At 38.9% G+C, this 24,384-nt stretch overlaps 1 protein-coding gene across 2 annotated transcripts in view; it reads left to right on the top strand.

Moving 5' to 3' along the window:
• LOC142657511 (vitamin D3 hydroxylase-associated protein-like) overlaps window positions 1-24,384 on the top strand; it is a 124,964-nt gene that overhangs the window by 72,099 nt on the left and 28,481 nt on the right. For both annotated transcript variants that reach the window (XM_075832547.1, XM_075832546.1), the window contains exons 9-11: window positions 4,213-4,307; window positions 4,622-4,721; window positions 5,620-5,663. In XM_075832547.1, coding sequence (XP_075688662.1) covers window positions 4,213-4,307; window positions 4,622-4,721; window positions 5,620-5,663 — 239 coding nt within the window. The remainder of the gene's footprint in view (window positions 1-4,212; window positions 4,308-4,621; window positions 4,722-5,619; window positions 5,664-24,384) is intronic.

Here is a 24,384-nt window from a genome sequence, read left to right as displayed (position 1 = left end):
AGTGCATGACACTGTGGTAAGCAGCGTGTGAACAAAGACTGAAAATGGCTCACCTGGTGCAGTTATGCTGGGAGCATAACATCCAGTATAACAAATTCCAAAAAACGATAGCCTCCACGATGTGGGCAGCTTCACAATGCAGGTGTCAGGATCAGATTTGCAGCATAGGACCCGATTTGAGAACTTAGACTATGAAGTCTCAATAAGGAAATGAAGGAATAAAAGCAAAAAAACGGGTGTCTTCCATGCGCTACTGATCGAGGTAGTCATCCATATCATCCAATATGTGAAAAGTCGGAGATTAGTCCGTGGAAAAAGGATTTATTGAATATAACACGACTGTTTGACAATGAACAGTTTCAAAACCGGACCGGTTTCTTCCTCAGGTAACAATACAGATACGTAACAGGGTGGAGTGTCGGTTAAATAACCGATTAAAAGGTCAAGTGAGGACAAGAACTACCGGGTCGGGTACATAAATTAAACAGAGTTGCATATCGAATAATACATATGATTACAAAACAATTTAAAATAAGTAAAACGATTAAAAGTGTGAGTTTGTGTAATGGTTAAAAACATAGTTACTTTTCATATTTTATAAAAGGGAAATATCTGATCATTATATAAAAACACTAAACAAAATAAAATCTATATGCACATATATATATAAATGTCATATACACATGTATTTTATCGGACAAATACCACTGTATAAAAACTTTGATAATCAAAAGGTCTTAGTTTAAAAAGGAAATTTGTTTAAGTGGGGGGATAAATTTAAAAAGAATTTATTTCATAGTATTCTTAACCCTTAAAGTGATTACCGTAAAGGATATTTTAGCATATGAATGGAGTATCATTCTCTTTATAGTTGTTTCTAAAGTCCTTTTTTATATATATGTTTATTTCTATTTTTATATTTAACCATAAAGATTCATAAGTTTTAAGCCATAATATTTTTTCTGCGGATTCTGTATGTATACAAAATTCATGTTTCCTTATTGCTCTATAGTTATGTCATTTCCATAGAAAAGTACTGATTTTTTATTTAATATTTTTTATTTTTTACTGGACATTAATGTTCTTTTTTTTAAAAAACAGAGTCATAGTTTTTATTATTTAGAAAAATTCTGTGTCTATACATTTTTTTCTTTTTTTTATATAGGTATGGTCTTTGCCGATTCCTATATAGTGATATATATAGTCACCTATAACGAAAATCTTAGTGTTCTTTGTGTCATTGAACTGATCAGAAATCTTTTTAAATTTATCCCCCCACTTAAACAAATTTCCTTTTTAAACTAAGACCTTTTGATTATCAAAGTTTTTATACAGTGGTATTTGTCCGATAAAATACATGTGTATATGACATTTATATATATATGTGCATATAGATTTTATTTTGTTTAGTGTTTTTATATAATGATCAGATATTTCCCTTTTATAAAATATGAAAAGTAACTATGTTTTTAACCATTACACAAACTCACACTTTTAATCGTTTTACTTATTTTAAATTGTTTTGTAATCATATGTATTATTCGATATGCAACTCTGTTTAATCTATGTACCCGACCCGGTAGTTCTTGTCCTCACTTGACCTTTTAATCGGTTATTTAACCGACACTCCACCCTGTTACGTATCTGTATTGTTACCTGAGGAAGAAACCGGTCCGGTTTTGAAACTGTTCATTGTCAAACAGTCGTGTTATATTCAATAAATCCTTTTTCCACGGACTAATCTCCGACTTTTCACATATTGGATGATATGGATGACTACCTCGATCAGTAGCGCATGGAAGACACCCGTTTTTTTGCTTTTATTCCTTCATCTGCATGTTCATGGTCTTTTACATCTGACCTCACTGTTTGTATCTCTATATTTGGTCCATTAGTTTTTATATTCCATGATATCTGTTGTATCATTTCTAATAAAGATTGTTTACTTTTCTATATTATATAGTTTATTATCATTCTTAGGGCTATGTCCCTTTTGTGTTCGCTTTTGGTTGTCTACTACTATGGTCATCACTGGAGCAGACACTTGTATGTTCATCACTGGAGCAGACACTGGTATGACACTACTATAATCATCACTGGAGCAGACATTGCTATGACACTACTATGGTCATCACTGGAGCAGACACTGGTATGACACTACTATGGTCATCACTGGAGCAGACACTTCTATGTTCATCACTGGTACAGACACTGGTATGACACTACTATAATCATCACTGGAGCAGACATTGCTATGACACTACTATGGTCATCACTGGAGCAGACACTGGTATGACACTACTATGGTTATCACTGGAGCAGACACTACTATGGTCATCACTGGAGAAGACACTGGTATGACACTACTATGGTCATCACTGGAGCAGACACTTCTATGTTCATCACTGGAACAGACACTGGTATGACACTACTATAATCATCACTGGAGCAGACATTGCTATGACACTACTATGGTCATCACTGGAGCAGACACTAGTATGACACTACTATGGTCACCAGTGGAGCAGACACTACTATGGTTATAACTGGAGCAGACACTGGTAAGACACTACTATGGTCATCACTGGATCAGGCACTGGTATGACACTACTATGCTCATCACTGGAGCAGACACTTGTATGACACTACTATGGTCATCCCTGGAGCAGACACTGCTATGACACTACTATGGTCATCACTGGAGCAGACACTGGTATGACACTACTATGGTCATCTATGGTTGTGTTCAGATAGCACCGGTATCTTTGGGTGCTCGAGGTAGGGTCCCAACCCGGATGTAGGTTAAGAATTGTAGTCGGCACACCTTGCTTGTGTTTCAAAAATTATATTTATTAGATTCTCAGGATAAATGCCAGAGGCTATATGTGCGACGTCAACGTTTCGGTCGTGAAGAGCGGTAAGCCGCCGAATACGATTCATAGCAGCGCTACAACGCAATATAGATTCATATCAATCCAGTCCACAGTACGGCTCAGTGCCCGACGAAGGTCTTACGACCGAAACGTTGACGTCGCACATATAGCCTCTGGCATTTATCCTGAGAATCTAACTACTATGGTCATCACTGGACCAGACACTACTAGGTGATCACTGGAGCAGACACTTGTATGACACTACTACGGTCATCACTGGAGCAGACACTACTATGGTCTTCACTGGCGCAGACACTACTATGGTCATCACTGGAGCAGACACTGGTATGACACTACTATGGTCATCACTGGAGCAGACATTGCTGTGATACTACTTTGGTCATCACTGGAGCAGACATTGCTATGAGACTACTATGGTCATCACTAGAGCAGACTCTTGTATGAGACTATTATGGTCATCACTGGATCAGACACTGCTGTGACACTACTATGGTCATCACTGGAGTAGACACTGGTATGACACTACTATGGTCATCACTGGAGCAGACATTGCTGTGACACTACTATGGTCATCACTGGAGCAGACAATGCTGTGACAATACTATGGTCATCACTGGAGCAGACACTGCTGTGACACTACTATGTTCATTACTGGAGAAGACACTACTATGGTCATCACTGGAGCAGACACTTCTATGGTCATCACTGGAGCAGACACTACTATGGTCATCACTGGAGCAGACACTTCTATGGTCATCACTGGAGCAGACACTACTATGGTCATCACTGGAGCAGACACTACTATGGTCATCACTGGAGCAGACACTACTATGGTCATCACTGGAGCAGACAATTGGTTTAAGAATTAGTCGTTCAGAAGTCCCCAGAGAGCAATCATGGGGAATGGGAAGTTGGGGGATGGAAGGACAACTGACTGCACTGGGTCTGATAAGCGCTGCCTGCTCCCGGTCCTCATACAACTGGATTGGACACCCACAAAGCTGCTAACGGGTGATCACATATTTTGGGTTAGATTTACCACCATGAAAGCCTCGCTAATTAACCTCTTAATAGTCAACAGTTCTGTATTCAGAGATTTTGTAGAATCTGAAGATTTGTTTTCTCATGTGACTGTTCCAGACTGGGGGAGGGGGTCCCGGTGCTCAGGATGTCCTAGGTCAGTAGTCCCAGAGACATGGGGCGCGCTTTATCTGCATCCTCCAGACTAAAGGTACCAGCACTTCATGGAGACATTCATCTCAGATATAAATTACTTGTTTGTGACCATAACTTATTTCACTCTTCTATTTGCCCTCAGCTCATCCCATTTAACCCCCCGCGGGTGGACAACATGTTGGCGATATCCTTTAAGCTGATGCTTGGAGACGGAGGGAGAATTCTCGCAGACAAGTTGTATGTGTTTTGTATATGTTCGGGGGTCATACACTGGGGTGCACATACGTTTAGGGGAAGGTGTTTATGTAGATGCGTTTGGGTGGACAGTCTTCTTCCTGGGACAAAGCCGCCATTTTATTGCTAGAGGCCGATGCCGTGATCGAGCAGTAGAAGGATCTTGTAAAAACAGCCCTGATATCATGTCCAACATCACTGAAGAAAAGATGGCGGGATGATGTATCGAATCTACCGGCCCCATATTACCGCCACAGAGAACCCCACGTGTGTCGGTGTCATACACATAACCTCCCTGTGTCTTCTATTCCCGTCAGTGAGAACAACGTTGTGGACCCCAATCTGGAGGACTTTCTTCTTCTCCTTAGGATGCCGAGCGCGGTCAAGAGGTTGCTTGCCCTCATTCTCCGGCCTGTTGTGAGTAGACACTTTTGATGGCGACGTTCCCAGATATCACTACAGTGGAAATTCTCCTTCATGATTAGCACAGGAACACATGAACCCTCCCCGATAGTGGCAGCCCCTTCCCGCAGCGTATACCGGCTTCATCATATTTACTACAACTCCGCAGCACAATATTACACTACAGTTATAAAAGGCTCCTGATAGGACCATAAAAAAGAATTCATCGTCTAATAAAATGTGAAAATCACAATGAACAATATTTATTCAATGGAAAAAGTCCTAAAAAGTAATCGGTGCACACGTATTTATTATCCCCGTAACAACCCGCGCAATAAACGTGTTATTAAAGGTGAACCTGAAGGTGATGCCTAAAAATTCTGCAACTCGTCCCGCAAACACAAAACTCTCAGAGCGACACTCAAAAAGAAAGATGTATGACGGAAAGCGGGCACAATGAAAAACGTTCCTGCCGTCATGGACACCGTATTGGGCTTGGTCCTTAAGACCTCAGCACACGGTCCGTGATTACGGCTACGGCCAGTCGCAGAGAGACGTCCACATTTGCGGGCCGTGCTCCCATTATAAAGTATGTAAGCGCGGTCCATAAAGAAAAATCAAAAATATGACGTGTCCTATTATTTCCGGAAGATTTCTACAGCCCGGACCCCTTCCCGTACATATACAGGAACGTGTCCATCGTCCATAGAAATGAGTCTATAATCACAGATAAAATCTACGGTCATGTGCATGAATATGTGATTACCAGTGGGAGGGGCCTAATTACCAGTGGGAGGGGCCTAATTACCAGTGGGAGGGGCCTCATTACCAGTGGGAGGGGCCTCGTTACTGGCACTTTTCATAGCTTTTTCATGATTTTCCGGTAACTGAATCACGTTATTTTGCTTCCCAGTTTCCCAGGATTTCAAGGACAATAAATTCAGCGTGTGGAGCCAGGTGAGACCCGTCCTGTTATATCCATTCAAATGTTCACATCTCCTCACACCCGTCCTTGTACTTCTGACCTCAGGCACTCCTCCGCGCGCACTCCTCCTCCTCACGCACTCCTCCTCACACACTCCTCCTCACTAACTCCTCCACACGCACTCCTCCACACGCATTCATCCTCATATTCATCCTCATTCACTCATCCTCATATTCATCCTAACGCGCTCATCCTCAAACACTCCTCCTCACGCACTCCTCCTCATATTCATCCTCACGCACTCCTCACGTACTCATCCTCATATTCATACTCATGTGCTCCTCCTCACGCACTCCTCCACATATTCTTCCTCACGCACTGCTTCTCACTCACTCATCCTCATATTCATCCTCACGCGCTCATCCTCATATTCCTCCTCATGCACTGCTTCTCGCGCACTCCTCCTCACGCACTCCTCCTCACGCACTCCTCCTCACACACTCCTCCACATATTCATCCTCACACACTCCTCCTCCACATACTCCTCCACATATTCATCCTCACGCACTCCTCCTCATATTAATCCTCACGCACTCCTTCTCACGCACTCATCCTCATATTTAACCTCAGGCACTCCTCCTCATGCACTCCTCCTCGCGCACTCCTCCTCACGCACTCCTCTTCATGCACTCCACCTCATATTCATCCTCACACTCCTCCTCACGCACTCCTCCTCATAGTGATCCTCACGCACTCCTCCTCACGCACTCTTCCTCATATTTATTCTCACGCACTTCTCTTCGCGCACTCCTCCTCAAACTCATCCTCACACACTCCTCTGCATATTCATCCTCACACTCCTCCTCACGCAGCTCCTCCTCCTCATATTCATCCTTACGCATTCCTCCTCATGCACTCCTCATATTTATTCTCACGCACTCCTCCTCGCGAACTCCTCCTCAAACTCATCCTCACGCACTCCTCCTCATATTCATCCTCACGCACTCCTCGCGCACTCATCCTCATATTCATCCTCACACACTCCTCGCGCACTCATCCACATATTCATCCTCACACACTCCTCCTCACGCACTCCTCCTCACGCACTCCTCCACATATTCATCCTCACACACTCCTCCTCACGCAGCTCCTCCTCATATTCATCCTCATGCACAGCTCCGCGCGCACTCCTCCGCATGCACTCACTCCTCCGCACGCACGCACTCCTCCTCATATTTATTCTCACGCACTCCTCCTCACGCACTCCTCCTCATATTTATTCTCACGCACTCCTCCTCACGCACTCCTCCACATAATCATCCTCACACACTCCTCCTCACACACTCCTCTACATATTCATCCTCACACTCCTCCTCACGCAGCTCCTCCTCCTCATATTCATAATCACGCATTCCTCCACACGCACTCCTCATAATTATTTTCACACACTCCACTTCACGCACTCCTTCTCAAACTCATCCTCACGCACTCCTACTCATATTCATCCTCACACACTCCTCCTCACAGAGTCCTCCACATATTCATTCTCACACTCCTCCTCCCGCAGCTCCTCCTCATATTCATCCTCATCCACAGCTCCTCGCGCACTCCTCCGCACGTACGCACTCCTCCTCGCGCGCAGTCCTCACATACTCATCCTCATATTCATCTTCACACACTCCTCCTCAAGCACTCCTCCACATATTCATCCTCACACTCCTCCTCACGCAGTCCTCCACGTATTCATCCTCACACTCCTCCTCACGCACTCCTCCTCATATTCATCCTCACGCGCTCCTCCTCACACACTCCTCCTTATATTTATTCTCGCACACTCCTCCTCGCGCACTCATCCTCAAACTCATCCTCATGCACTCCTCCTCAAACTCATCCTCATGCACTCATCCTCATATACATTCTCACGCACACCTTCTCACGCACTCCTCCTCATATTTATTCTCACGCACTCCTCTTCGCGCACTCCTCCTCAAACTCATCCTCACACACTCCTCCTCACACTCCTCTACATACTCATCCTCATACTCCTCCTCACGCAGCTCCTCCTCCTCATATTCATCCTCACGCATTCCTCCTCATGCACTCCTCATATTTATTCTCACGCACTCCTCCTCGCGAACTCCTCCTCATATTCATCCTCATTCACTCCTTCTCACGCATTCATCCTCATATTCATCCTCACGCACTCCTCCTCGTCCGCTCATCCTCATATTCATCCTCATGCACAGTTCCTCGTGCACTCCTCCACACGCAGTCCTCCTCACGCACTCCTCCTCACGCACACACGCACTCATCTGCACGCACTACTCATATGGCGACTTGTCACGTACTATTTCATTGCTGTTGCCAAGATCTTATGGCAAAGCAACATTATAATAGTACGCGTCGATGATGGTGCGGGCTCAGAAGCAGAGACCACACCATCGCCGATCCGGCCGATTAACCCCTAAAATGCAACGCTCAAAAGCGAACGCTGCATCTATGGGGTTTCACCAAAATATTGGAGCCAAGCGATGTAATCACAATTTTCCGATGACTGCTCCGGCAGGCCAGAGGCCTAACATTGGCCTCCTGTCTGCCAATTACGGAAGTCTGTGAGGTCCTGCCCGGAGACGGGGTCTAAAAGGTTTCCGTCCCCAGAAGCAAGAAGGTGCAGGCTCAGAAGCTAAGCCTGCGACATCACCTGCCGGTGTCAGCTGTATGTTACAGCTGACACCGTGGCGCAATGGCAGGGACCGGAGCTAGCTCCGTTCTCTGCCATTAACTCCTTAGATGCCGCGATCAAGAGTGTTTTTTAGCCGATCGGCATCGCTGCGATGCACAGTTTTGCTGAACGCTGCTATGGCACCTGGAGGCCTAACAATGGCCTCCTGGTCTAAAACGTATGGAAGCCAATTAGGCCCCACCCGGAGGCGGGGTCTAATAGGCTTGTTGTCAGCGAATAACTGACAGCTCTAATGCATTGCACTACGTGGGTAGTGCAATGTATTGTAGTAAAGACCAGAAGTGCAGGACCTCAAGTCCCCTAGAGGACAAAAAAAAACAACAAGAAAAATGTTGAATAAAAGTGTAAAAATAAAAGTTTCAAGTTAAAAAAAAACAAACAGCCTTTTTTTCTATAATAGGTATTTTATTATAGAAAAAAAATGAAAACTATAAAACTATAATGTTATTTTTCCCACACGGTGAACACCGCAAAAAAACTTAATAAACAACAATGCCAGAATCGCTATTTTTTGTCACCACCCCTCATAAAACAGAATAAAAAGTGAACAAAAAGTCGCATTTACCCCAAAACCGTACCAACAAAATCTACAACATGACCAGCAAAAAAAAAAAAGACCTCCCACAGCTCCGGAGGAGAAAAAATGAAGTTCTGGTTCTTAGAATATGGCGATGAAAAATGTAAGAAGTGTTCCAAATACGGACAAAATCGGGCACCATTTATTAGTGCGACACCGGCCCCACATATCTGCGGGTTATTATTTATTTACCCCACTATTATACCCTCTTATTATACCCTGATGTATTCCTCACATATTACATATACCCTGATGTACTCCTCACATATTACATATATCCTGATGTACTTCTCACATATTACATATACCCTGATGTACTCCTCACATATTACATATATCCTGATGTACTCCTCACATATTACATATACCCTGATGTACTCCTCACATATTACATATATCCTGATGTACTCCTCACATATTACATATACCCTGATGTACTCCTCACATATTACATATACCCTGATGTACTCCTCACATATTACATATACCCTGATGTACTCCTCACATATTACATACATCCTGATGTACTCCTGACATATTACATATATCCTGATGTACTCCTCACATATTACATATATCCTGATGTACTCCTCACATATTACATATATCCTGATGTACTCCTCACATATTACATATATCCTGATGTACTCCTCATATATTACATATACCCTGATGTACTCCTCACATATTACATATACCCTGATGTACTCCTCACATATTACATATACCCTGATGTACTCCTCACATATTACATATACCCTGATGTACTCCTCACATATTACATATACCCTGATGTTCTCCCCACATATTACATATATCCTGATGTACTCCTCACATATTACATATATCCTGATGTACTCCTCACATATTACATATATCCTGATGTACTCCTCACATATTACATATACCCTGATGTACTCCTCACATATTACATATACCCTGATGTACTCCTCACATATTACATATACCCTGATGTACTCCTCACATATTACATACATCCTGATGTACTCCTGACATATTACATATATCCTGATGTACTCCTCACATATTACATATATCCTGATGTACTCCTCACATATTACATATACCCTGATGTACTCCTCACATATTACATATATCCTGATGTACTCCTCACATATTACATATACCCTGATGTACTCCTCACATATTACATATACCCTGATGTACTCCTCACATATTACATATACCCTGATGTACTCCTCACATATTACATACATCCTGATGTACTCCTGACATATTACATATATCCTGATGTACTCCTCACATATTACATATATCCTGATGTACTCCTCACATATTACATATATCCTGATGTACTCCTCACATATTACATATATCCTGATGTACTCCTCATATATTACATATACCCTGATGTACTCCTCACATATTACATATATCCTGATGTACTCCTCACACATTACATATATCCTGATGTACTCCTCACACATTACATATACCCTGATGTACTCCTCACATATTACATATACCCTGATGTACTCCTCACATATTACATATACCCTGATGTACTCCTCACATATTACATATACCCTGATGTACTCCTCACAGCTTACATATACCCTGATGTACTCCTCACATATTACATATATCCTGATGTACTCCTCACATATTACATATACCCTGATGTACTCCTCACATATTACATATACCCTGATGTACTCCTCACATATTACATATATCCTGATGTACTCCTCACATATTACATATACCCTGATGTACTCCGCACAGATTACATATACCCTGATGTACTCCTCACATATTACATATACCCTGATGTACTCCTCACATATTACATATCCTGATGTACTCCGCACATATTACATATACCCTGATGTACTCCTCACATATTACATATACCCTGATGTACTCCTCACATATTACATATACCCTGATGTACTCCTCACATATTACATATACCCTGATGTACTCCACACATATTACATATACCCTGATGTACTCCTCACAGCTTACATATACCCTGATGTACTCCTCACATATTACATATACCCTGATGTACTCCTCACATATTACATATATCCTGATGTACTCCACACAGCTTACATATACCCTGATGTACTCCGCACAGATTACATATACCCTGATGTACTCCTCACATATTACATATACCCTGATGTACTCCTCACATATTACATATACCCTGATGTACTCCTCACATATTACATATACCCTGATGTACTCCTCCCATATTACATATACCCTGATGTACTCCTCACATATTACATATATCCTGATGTACTCCTCACATATTACATATACCCTGATGTACCCCTCACATATTACATATATCCTGATGTACTCCTCACATATTACATATACCCTGATGTACTCCTAACATATTACATATACCCTGATGTACTCCTCACATATTACATATACCCTGATGTACTCCTCACATATTACATATACCCTGATGTACTCCTCACATATTACATATACCCTGATGTACTCCTCACATATTACATATACCCTGATGTACTCCTCACATATTACATATACCCTGATGTACTCCTCACATATTACATATACCCTGATGTACTCCTCACATATTACATATACCCTGATGTACTCCTCACATATTACATATATCCTGATGTACTCCTCACATATTACATATATCCTGATGTACTCCTCACATATTACATATACCCTGATGTACTCCTCACATATTACACATACCCTGATGTACTCCTCACATATTACATATACCCTGATGTACTCCTCACATATTACATATACCCTGATGTACTCCTCACATATTACATATATCCTGATGTACTCCTCACATATTACATATATCCTGATGTATTCCTCACATATTACATATACCCTGATGTACTCCTCACATATTACATATACCCTGATGTACTCCTCACATATTACATATATCCTGATGTACTCCTCACATATTATATATACCCTGATGTACTCCTCACATATTACATATACCCTGATGTACTCCTCACATATTACATATATCCTGATGTACTCCTCACATATTACATATACCCTGATGTACTCCTCACATATTACATATACCCTGATGTACTCCTCACATATTACATATACCCTGATGTACTCCTCACATATTACATATATCCGGATGTACTCCTCACATATTACATATATCCTGATGTACTCCTCACATATTACATATACCCTGATGTACTCCTCACATATTACATATACCCTGATGTACTCCTCACATATTACATATACCCTGATATACCCCTCACATATTACATATATCCTGATGTACTCCTCACATATTATATATACACTGATGTACTCCTCACATATTACATATACCCTGATGTGCTCCTCACATATTACATATACCCTGATGTACTCCTCACATATACCCTGATGTACTCCTCACATATTACATATACCCTGATGTACTCCTCACATATTACATATATCCTGATGTACTCCGCACATATTACATATATCCTGATGTACTCCTCACATATTACATATACACTGATGTACTACTCACATAATACATATATCCTGATGTACTCCTCACATATTACACATACCCTGATGTACTCCTCACATATTACATATACCCTGATGTGCTCCTCACATATTACATATATCCTGATGTACTCCTCACATATTACATATACCCTGATGTACTCCTCACATATTACATATATCCTGATGTACTCCTCACATATTACATATATCCTGATGTACTCCTCACATATTACATATACCCTGATGTATTCCTCACATATTACATATACCCTGATGTACTCCTCACATATTACATATACCCTGATGTACTCCTCACATATTACATATATCCTGATGTACTCCTCACATATTACATATACCCTGATGTACTCCTCACATATTACATATATCCTGATGTACTCCTCACATATTACATATACACTGATGTACTCCTCACATATTACATATACACTGATGTTCTCCTCACATATTACATATATCCTGATGTACTCCTCACATATACCCTGATGTACTCCTCACATATTACATATACCCTGATGTACTCCTCACATATTACATATACCCTGATGTACTCCTCACATATTACATATATCCTGATGTACTCCTCACATATTACATATACCCTGATGTACTCCTCACATATTACATATACACTGATGTACTCCTCACATATTACATATATCCTGATGTACTCCTCACATATTACATATACCCTGATGTACTCACATATTACATATACCCTGATGTACTCCTCACATATTACATATATCCTGATGTACTCCTCACATATACCCTGATGTACTCCTCACATATTACACATACCCTGATGTACTCCTCACATATTACACATACCCTGATGTACTCCTCACATATTACATATACCCTGATGTACTCCTCACATATTACATATATCCTGATGTACTCCTCACATATTACATATATCCTGATGTACTCCTCACATATACCCTGATGTACTCCTCACATATTACATATATCCTGATGTACTCCTCACATATTACATATACCCTGATGCACTCCTCACATATTACATATACCCTGATGTACTCCTCACATATTACATATACCCTGATGTACTTCTCACATATTACATATATCCTGATGTACTCCTCACATATTACATATACCCTGATGTACTCCTCACATATTACATATACCCTGATGTACTCCTCACATATTACATATATCCTGATGTACTCCTCACATATTACATATATCCTGATGTACTCCTCACATATTACATATACCCTGATGTACTCCTCACATATTACATATACCCTGATGTACTCCTCACATATTATATATACACTGATGTACTCCTCACATATTACATATACCCTGATGTCCTCCTCACATATTACATATATCCTGATGTGCTCCTCACATATTACATATACCCTGATGTACTCCTCACATATTACATATACCCTGATGTACTCCTCACATATTACATATACCCTGATGTACTCCTCACATATTACATATACCCTGATGTACTCCTCACATATTACATATATCCTGATGTACTCCGCACATATTACATATATCCTGATGTACTCCTCACATATTACATATATCCTGATGTACTCCTCACATATTACATATACCCTGATGTACTCCTCACATATTACATATATCCTGATGTACTCCTCACATATTACATATACCCTGATGTACTCCTCACATATTACATATATCCTGATGTACTCCTCACATATTACATATACCCTGATGTACTCCTCACATATTACATATATCCTGATGTACTCCTCACATATTACATATATCCTGATGTACTCCTCACATATTACATATACCCTGATGTACTCCTCACATATTACATATACCCTGATGTCCTCCTCACATATTACATATATCCTGATGTGCTCCTCACATATTACATATACCCTGATGTACTCCTCACATATTACATATACCCTGATGTACTCCTCACATATTACATATACCCTGATGTACTCCTCACATATTACATATACCCTGATGTACTCCTCACATATTACATATATCCTGATGTACTCCGCACATATTACATATATCCTGATGTACTCCTCACATATTACATATATCCTGATGTACTCCTCACATATTACATATACCCTGATGTACTCCTCACATATTACATATATCCTGATGTACTCCTCACATATTACATATACCCTGATGTACTCCTCACATATTACATATATCCTGATGTACTCCTCACATATTACATATACCCTGATGTACTCCTCACATATTACATATATCCTGATGTACTCCTCACATATTACATATATCCTGATGTACTCCTCACATATTACATATACCCTGATGTACTCCTCACATATTACATATATCCTGATGTACTCCTCACATATTACATATACCCTGATGTACTCCTCACATATTACATATATCCTGATGTACTCCTCACATATTACATATACACTGATGTACTACTCACATAATACATATATCCTGATGTACTCCTCACATATTACACATACCCTGATGTACTCCTCACATATTACATATACCCTGATGTGCTCCTCACATATTACATATATCCTGATGTACTCCTCACAAATTACATATACCCTGATGTACTCCTCACATATTACATATATCCTGATGTACTCCTCACATATTACATATACCCTGATGTACTCCTCACATATTACATATATCCTGATGTACTCCTCACATATTACATATATCCTGATGTACTCCTCACATATTACATATATCCTGATGTACTCCTCACATATTACATATACCCTGATGTACTCCTCACATATTACATATACACTGATGTACTCCTCACATATTACATATACACTGATGTACTCCTCACATATTACATATACCCTGATGTACTCCTCACATATTACATATATCCTGATGTACTCCTCACATATTACATATACCCCGATGTACTCCTCACATATTACATATATCCCGATGTACTCCTCACATATTACATATACCCTGATGTACTCCTCACATATTACATATACCCTGATGTACTCCTCACATATTACATATACCCTGATGTACTCCTCACATATTACATATACCCTGATGTACTCCTCACATATTACATATACCCTGATGTACTCCTCACATATTACATATATCCTGATGTACTCCTCACATATTACATATACCCTGATGTACTCCTCACATATTACATATACACTGATGTACTCCTCACATATTACATATATCCTGATGTACTCCTCACATATTACATATACCCTGATGTACTCACATATTACATATACCCTGATGTACTCCTCACATATTACATATATCCTGATGTACTCCTCACATATACCCTGATGTACTCCTCACATATTACACATACCCTGATGTACTCCTCACATATTACACATACCCTGATGTACTCCTCACATATTACATATACCCTGATGTACTCCTCACATATTACATATATCCTGATGTACTCCTCACATATTACATATATCCTGATGTACTCCTCACATATACCCTGATGTACTCCTCACATATTACATATATCCTGATGTACTCCTCACATATTACATATACCCTGATGCACTCCTCACATATTACATATACCCTGATGTACTCCTCACATATTACATATATCCTGATGTACTCCTCACATATTACATATACCCTGATGTACTCCTCACATATTACATATATCCTGATGTACTCCTCACATATTACATATACCCTGATGTACTCCTCACATATTACATATATCCTGATGTACTCCTCACATATTACATATATCCTGATGTACTCCTCACATATTACATATACCCTGATGTACTCCTCACATATTACATATATCCTGATGTACTCCTCACATATTACATATACCCTGATGTACTCCTCACATATTACATATATCCTGATGTACTCCTCACATATTACATATACACTGATGTACTACTCACATAATACATATATCCTGATGTACTCCTCACATATTACACATACCCTGATGTACTCCTCACATATTACATATACCCTGATGTGCTCCTCACATATTACATATATCCTGATGTACTCCTCACATATTACATATACCCTGATGTACTCCTCACATATTACATATATCCTGATGTACTCCTCACATATTACATATACCCTGATGTACTCCTCACATATTACATATATCCTGATGTACTCCTCACATATTACATATATCCTGATGTACTCCTCACATATTACATATATCCTGATGTACTCCTCACATATTACATATACCCTGATGTACTCCTCACATATTACATATACACTGATGTACTCCTCACATATTACATATACACTGATGTACTCCTCACATATTACATATATCCTGATGTACTCCTCACATATACCCTGATGTACTCCTCACATATTACATATACCCTGATGTACTCCTCACATATTACATATACCCTGATGTACTCCTCACATATTACATATACCCTGATGTACTCCTCACATATTACATATATCCTGATGTACTCCTCACATATTACATATACCCTGATGTACTCCTCACATATTACATATACACTGATGTACTCCTCACATATTCATATATCCTGATGTACTCCTCACATATTACATATACCCTGATGTACTCACATATTACATATACCCTGATGTACTCCTCACATATTACATATATCCTGATGTACTCCTCACATATACCCTGATGTACTCCTCACATATTACACATACCCTGATGTACTCCTCACATATTACACATACCCTGATGTACTCCTCACATATTACATATACCCTGATGTACTCCTCACATATTACATATATCCTGATGTACTCCTCACATATACCCTGATGTACTCCTCACATATTACATATATCCTGATGTACTCCTCACATATTACATATACCCTGATGCACTCCTCACATATTACATATACCCTGATGTACTCCTCACATATTACATATACCCTGATGTACTTCTCACATATTACATATATCCTGATGTACTCCTCACATATTACATATACCCTGATGTACTCCTCACATATTACATATACCCTGATGTACTCCTCACATATTACATATATCCTGATGTACTCCTCACATATTACATATACCCTGATGTACTCCTCACATATTACATATACCCTGATGTACTCCTCACATATTACATATAGCCTGATGTACTCCGCACATATTACATATATCCTGATGTACTCCTCACATATTACATATATCCTGATGTACTCCTCACATATTACATATATCCTGATGTATTCCTCACATATTACATATACCCTGATGTACTCCTCACATATTACATATACCCTGATGTACTCCTCACATATTACATATACCCTGATGTACTCCTCACATATTACATATACCCTGATGTACTCCTCACATATTACATATATCCTGATGTACTCCTCACATATTACATATACCCTGATGTATTCCTCACATATTACATATACCCTGATGTACTCCTCACATATTACATATACCCTGATGTACTCCTCACATATTACATATATCCTGATGTACTCCTCACATATTACATATACCCTGATGTACTCCTCACATATTACATATATCCTGATGTACTCCTCACATATTACATATACCCTGATGTACTCCTCACATATTACATATACACTGATGTACTCCTCACATATTACATATACACTGATGTACTCCTCACATATTACATATATCCTGATGTACTCCTCACATATACCCTGATGTACTCCTCACATATTACATATACCCTGATGTACTCCTCACATATTACATATACCCTGATGTACTCCTCACATATTACATATACCCTGATGTACTCCTCACATATTACATATATCCTGATTTACTCCTCACATATTACATATACCCTGATGTACTCACATATTACATATACCCTGATGTACTCCTCACATATTACATATATCCTGATGTGCTCCTCACATATACCCTGATGTACTCCTCACATATTACATATATCCTGATGTACTCCTCACATATACCCTGATGTGCTCCTCACATATTACATATATCCTGATGTACTCCTCACATATTACACATACCCTGATGTACTCCTCACATATTACATATACCCTGATGTACTCCTCACATATTACATATATCCTGATGTACTCCTCACATATTACATATATCCTGATGTACTCCTCACATATACCCTGATGTACTCCTCACATATTACATATATCCTGATGTACTCCTCACATATTACATATACCCTGATGTACTCCTCACATATTACATCTACCCTGATGTACTCCTCACATATTACATATACCCTGATGTGCTCCTCACATATTACATATATCCTGATGTACTCCTCACATATTACATATACCCTGATGTACTCCTCACATATTACATATATCCTGATGTACTCCTCACATATTACATATACCCTGATGTACTCCTCACATATTACATATACACTGATGTACTACTCACATAATACATATATCCTGATGTACTCCTCACATATTACACATACCCTGATGTGCTCCTCACATATTACATATACCCTGATGTACTCCTCACATATTACATATACCCTGATGTACTCCTCACATATTACATATATCCTGATGTACTCCTCACATATTACATATACCCTGATGTACTCCTCACATATTACATATATCCTGATGTACTCCTCACATATTACATATACCCTGATGTACTCCTCACACATTACATATACCCTGATGTACTCCTCACATATTACATATACCCTGATGTACTCCTCACATATTACATATATCCTGATGTCCTCCTCACATATTACATATATCCTGATGTACTCCTCACATAATACATATATCCTGATGTACTCCTCACATATTACATATACACTGATGTACTCCTCACATATTACATATATCCTGATGTACTCCTCACATATTACATATACCCTGATGTACTCCTCACATATTACATATATCCTGATGTACTCCTCACATATTACATATACCCTGATGTACTCCTCACATATTACATATATCCTGATGTACTCCTCACATATTACATATACCCTGATGTACTCCTCACATATTACATATATCCTGATGTACTCCTCACATATTACAGATATCCTGATGTACTCCTCACATATTACATATATCCTGATGTACTCCTCACATGTTACATATATCCTGATGTACTCCTCACATATTACATATACCCTGATGTACTCCTCACATATTACATATACCCTGATGTACTCCTCACATATTACATATACCCTGATGTACTCCTCACATATTACATATATCCTGATTTACTCCTCACATATTACATATACCCTGATGTACTCACATATTACATATACCCTGATGTACTCCTCACATATTACATATATCCTGATGTGCTCCTCACATATACCCTGATGTACTCCTCACATATTACATATATCCTGATGTACTCCTCACATATACCCTGATGTGCTCCTCACATATTACATATATCCTGATGTACTCCTCACATATTACACATACCCTGATGTACTCCTCACATATTACATATACCCTGATGTACTCCTCACATATTACATATATCCTGATGTACTCCTCACATATTACATATATCCTGATGTACTCCTCACATATACCCTGATGTACTCCTCACATATTACATATATCCTGATGTACTCCTCACATATTACATATACCCTGATGTACTCCTCACATATTACATCTACCCTGATGTACTCCTCACATATTACATATACCCTGATGTGCTCCTCACATATTACATATATCCTGATGTACTCCTCACATATTACATATACCCTGATGTACTCCTCACATATTACATATATCCTGATGTACTCCTCACATATTACATATACCCTGATGTACTCCTCACATATTACATATACCCTGATGTACTCCTCACATATTACATATACCCTGATGTACTCCTCACATATTACATATATCCTGATGTACTCCTCACATATTACATATACCCTGATGTATTCCTCACATATTACATATACCCTGATGTACTCCTCACATATTACATATACCCTGATGTACTCCTCACATATTACATATATCCTGATGTACTCCTCACATATTACATATACCCTGATGTACTCCTCACATATTACATATATCCTGATGTACTCCTCACATATTACATATACCCTGATGTACTCCTCACATATTACATATACACTGATGTACTCCTCACATATTACATATACACTGATGTACTCCTCACATATTACATATATCCTGATGTACTCCTCACATATACCCTGATGTACTCCTCACATATTACATATACCCTGATGTACTCCTCACATATTACATATACCCTGATGTACTCCTCACATATTACATATACCCTGATGTACTCCTCACATATTACATATATCCTGATTTACTCCTCACATATTACATATACCCTGATGTACTCACATATTACATATACCCTGATGTACTCCTCACATATTACATATATCCTGATGTGCTCCTCACATATACCCTGATGTACTCCTCACATATTACATATATCCTGATGTACTCCTCACATATACCCTGATGTGCTCCTCACATATTACATATATCCTGATGTACTCCTCACATATTACACATACCCTGATGTACTCCTCACATATTACATATACCCTGATGTACTCCTCACATATTACATATATCCTGATGTACTCCTCACATATTACATATATCCTGATGTACTCCTCACATATACCCTGATGTACTCCTCACATATTACATATATCCTGATGTACTCCTCACATATTACATATACCCTGATGTACTCCTCACATATTACATCTACCCTGATGTACTCCTCACATATTACATATACCCTGATGTGCTCCTCACATATTACATATATCCTGATGTACTCCTCACATATTACATATACCCTGATGTACTCCTCACATATTACATATATCCTGATGTACTCCTCACATATTACATATACCCTGATGTACTCCTCACATATTACATATACACTGATGTACTACTCACATAATACATATATCCTGATGTACTCCTCACATATTACACATACCCTGATGTGCTCCTCACATATTACATATACCCTGATGTACTCCTCACATATTACATATACCCTGATGTACTCCTCACATATTACATATATCCTGATGTACTCCTCACATATTACATATACCCTGATGTACTCCTCACATATTACATATATCCTGATGTACTCCTCACATATTACATATACCCTGATGTACTCCTCACACATTACATATACCCTGATGTACTCCTCACATATTACATATACCCTGATGTACTCCTCACATATTACATATATCCTGATGTCCTCCTCACATATTACATATATCCTGATGTACTCCTCACATAATACATATATCCTGATGTACTCCTCACATATTACATATACACTGATGTACTCCTCACATATTACATATATCCTGATGTACTCCTCACATATTACATATACCCTGATGTACTCCTCACATATTACATATATCCTGATGTACTCCTCACATATTACATATACCCTGATGTACTCCTCACATATTACATATATCCTGATGTACTCCTCACATATTACATATACCCTGATGTACTCCTCACATATTACATATATCCTGATGTACTCCTCACATATTACAGATATCCTGATGTACTCCTCACATATTACATATATCCTGATGTACTCCTCACATGTTACATATATCCTGATGTACTCCTCACATATTACATATACCCTGATGTACTCCTCACATATTACATATACCCTGATGTACTCCTCACATATTACATATACCCTGATGTACTCCTCACATATTACATATATCCTGATTTACTCCTCACATATTACATATACCCTGATGTACTCACATATTACATATACCCTGATGTACTCCTCACATATTACATATATCCTGATGTGCTCCTCACATATACCCTGATGTACTCCTCACATATTACATATATCCTGATGTACTCCTCACATATACCCTGATGTGCTCCTCACATATTACATATATCCTGATGTACTCCTCACATATTACACATACCCTGATGTACTCCTCACATATTACATATACCCTGATGTACTCCTCACATATTACATATATCCTGATGTACTCCTCACATATTACATATATCCTGATGTACTCCTCACATATACCCTGATGTACTCCTCACATATTACATATATCCTGATGTACTCCTCACATATTACATATACCCTGATGTACTCCTCACATATTACATCTACCCTGATGTACTCCTCACATATTACATATACCCTGATGTGCTCCTCACATATTACATATATCCTGATGTACTCCTCACATATTACATATACCCTGATGTACTCCTCACATATTACATATATCCTGATGTACTCCTCACATATTACATATACCCTGATGTACTCCTCACATATTACATATACACTGATGTACTACTCACATAATACATATATCCTGATGTACTCCTCACATATTACACATACCCTGATGTGCTCCTCACATATTACATATACCCTGATGTACTCCTCACATATTACATATACCCTGATGTACTCCTCACATATTACATATATCCTGATGTACTCCTCACATATTACATATACCCTGATGTACTCCTCACATATTACATATATCCTGATGTACTCCTCACACATTACATATACCCTGATGTACTCCTCACATATTACATATACCCTGATGTACTCCTCACATATTACATATATCCTGATGTCCTCCTCACATATTACATATATCCTGATGTACTCCTCACATATTACATATACCCTGATGTACTGCTCACATATTACATATACCCTGATGTACTCCTCACATATTACATATACACTGATGTACTCCTCACATATTACATATATCCTGATGTACTCCTCACATATTACATATACCCTGATGTACTCCTCACATATTACATATATCCTGATGTACTCCTCACATATTACATATACCCTGATGTACTCCTCACATATTACATATATCCTGATGTACTCCTCACATATTACATATACCCTGATGTACTCCTCACATATTACATATATCCTGATGTACTCCTCACATATACCCTGATGTACTCCTCACATATTACATATATCCTGATGTACTCCTCACATATTACACATACCCTGATGTACTCCTCACATATTACATATACCCTGATGTACTCCTCACATATTACAGATATCCTGATGTACTCCTCACATATTACATATATCCTGATGTACTCCTCACATGTTACATATATCCTGATGTACTCCTCACATATTACATTTATCCTGATGTACTCCTCACATATTACATATACCCTGATGTACTCCTCACAGATTACATATATCCTGATGTACTCCGCACAGATTACATATACCCTGATGTACTCCTCACATATTACATATACCCTGATGTACTCCTCACATATTACATATATCCTGATGTACTCCTCACAAATTACATATACCCTGATGTGCTCCTCACATATTACATATACCCTGATGTACTCCTCACATATTACATATACCCTGATGTACTCCTCACATATTACATATATCCTGATGTATTCCTCACATATTACATATACCCTGATGTACTCCTCACATATTACATATACCCTGATGTACTCCTCACATATTACATATACCCTGATGTACACCTCACATATTACATATACCCCTCACATATTACATATACCCTGATGTACTCCTCACATATTACATATACCCTGATGTGCTCCTCACATATTACATATATCCTGATGTACTCCTCACATATTACATATATCCTGATGTACTCCTCACATATTACATATACCCTGATGTACTCCTCACATATTACATA

Source organism: Rhinoderma darwinii, chromosome 7 (genome assembly GCF_050947455.1).
Source record: "Rhinoderma darwinii isolate aRhiDar2 chromosome 7, aRhiDar2.hap1, whole genome shotgun sequence".
Taxonomy (NCBI): domain Eukaryota; kingdom Metazoa; phylum Chordata; class Amphibia; order Anura; family Rhinodermatidae; genus Rhinoderma; species Rhinoderma darwinii.
This window is presented reverse-complemented; position numbering and strand designations above follow the sequence as displayed.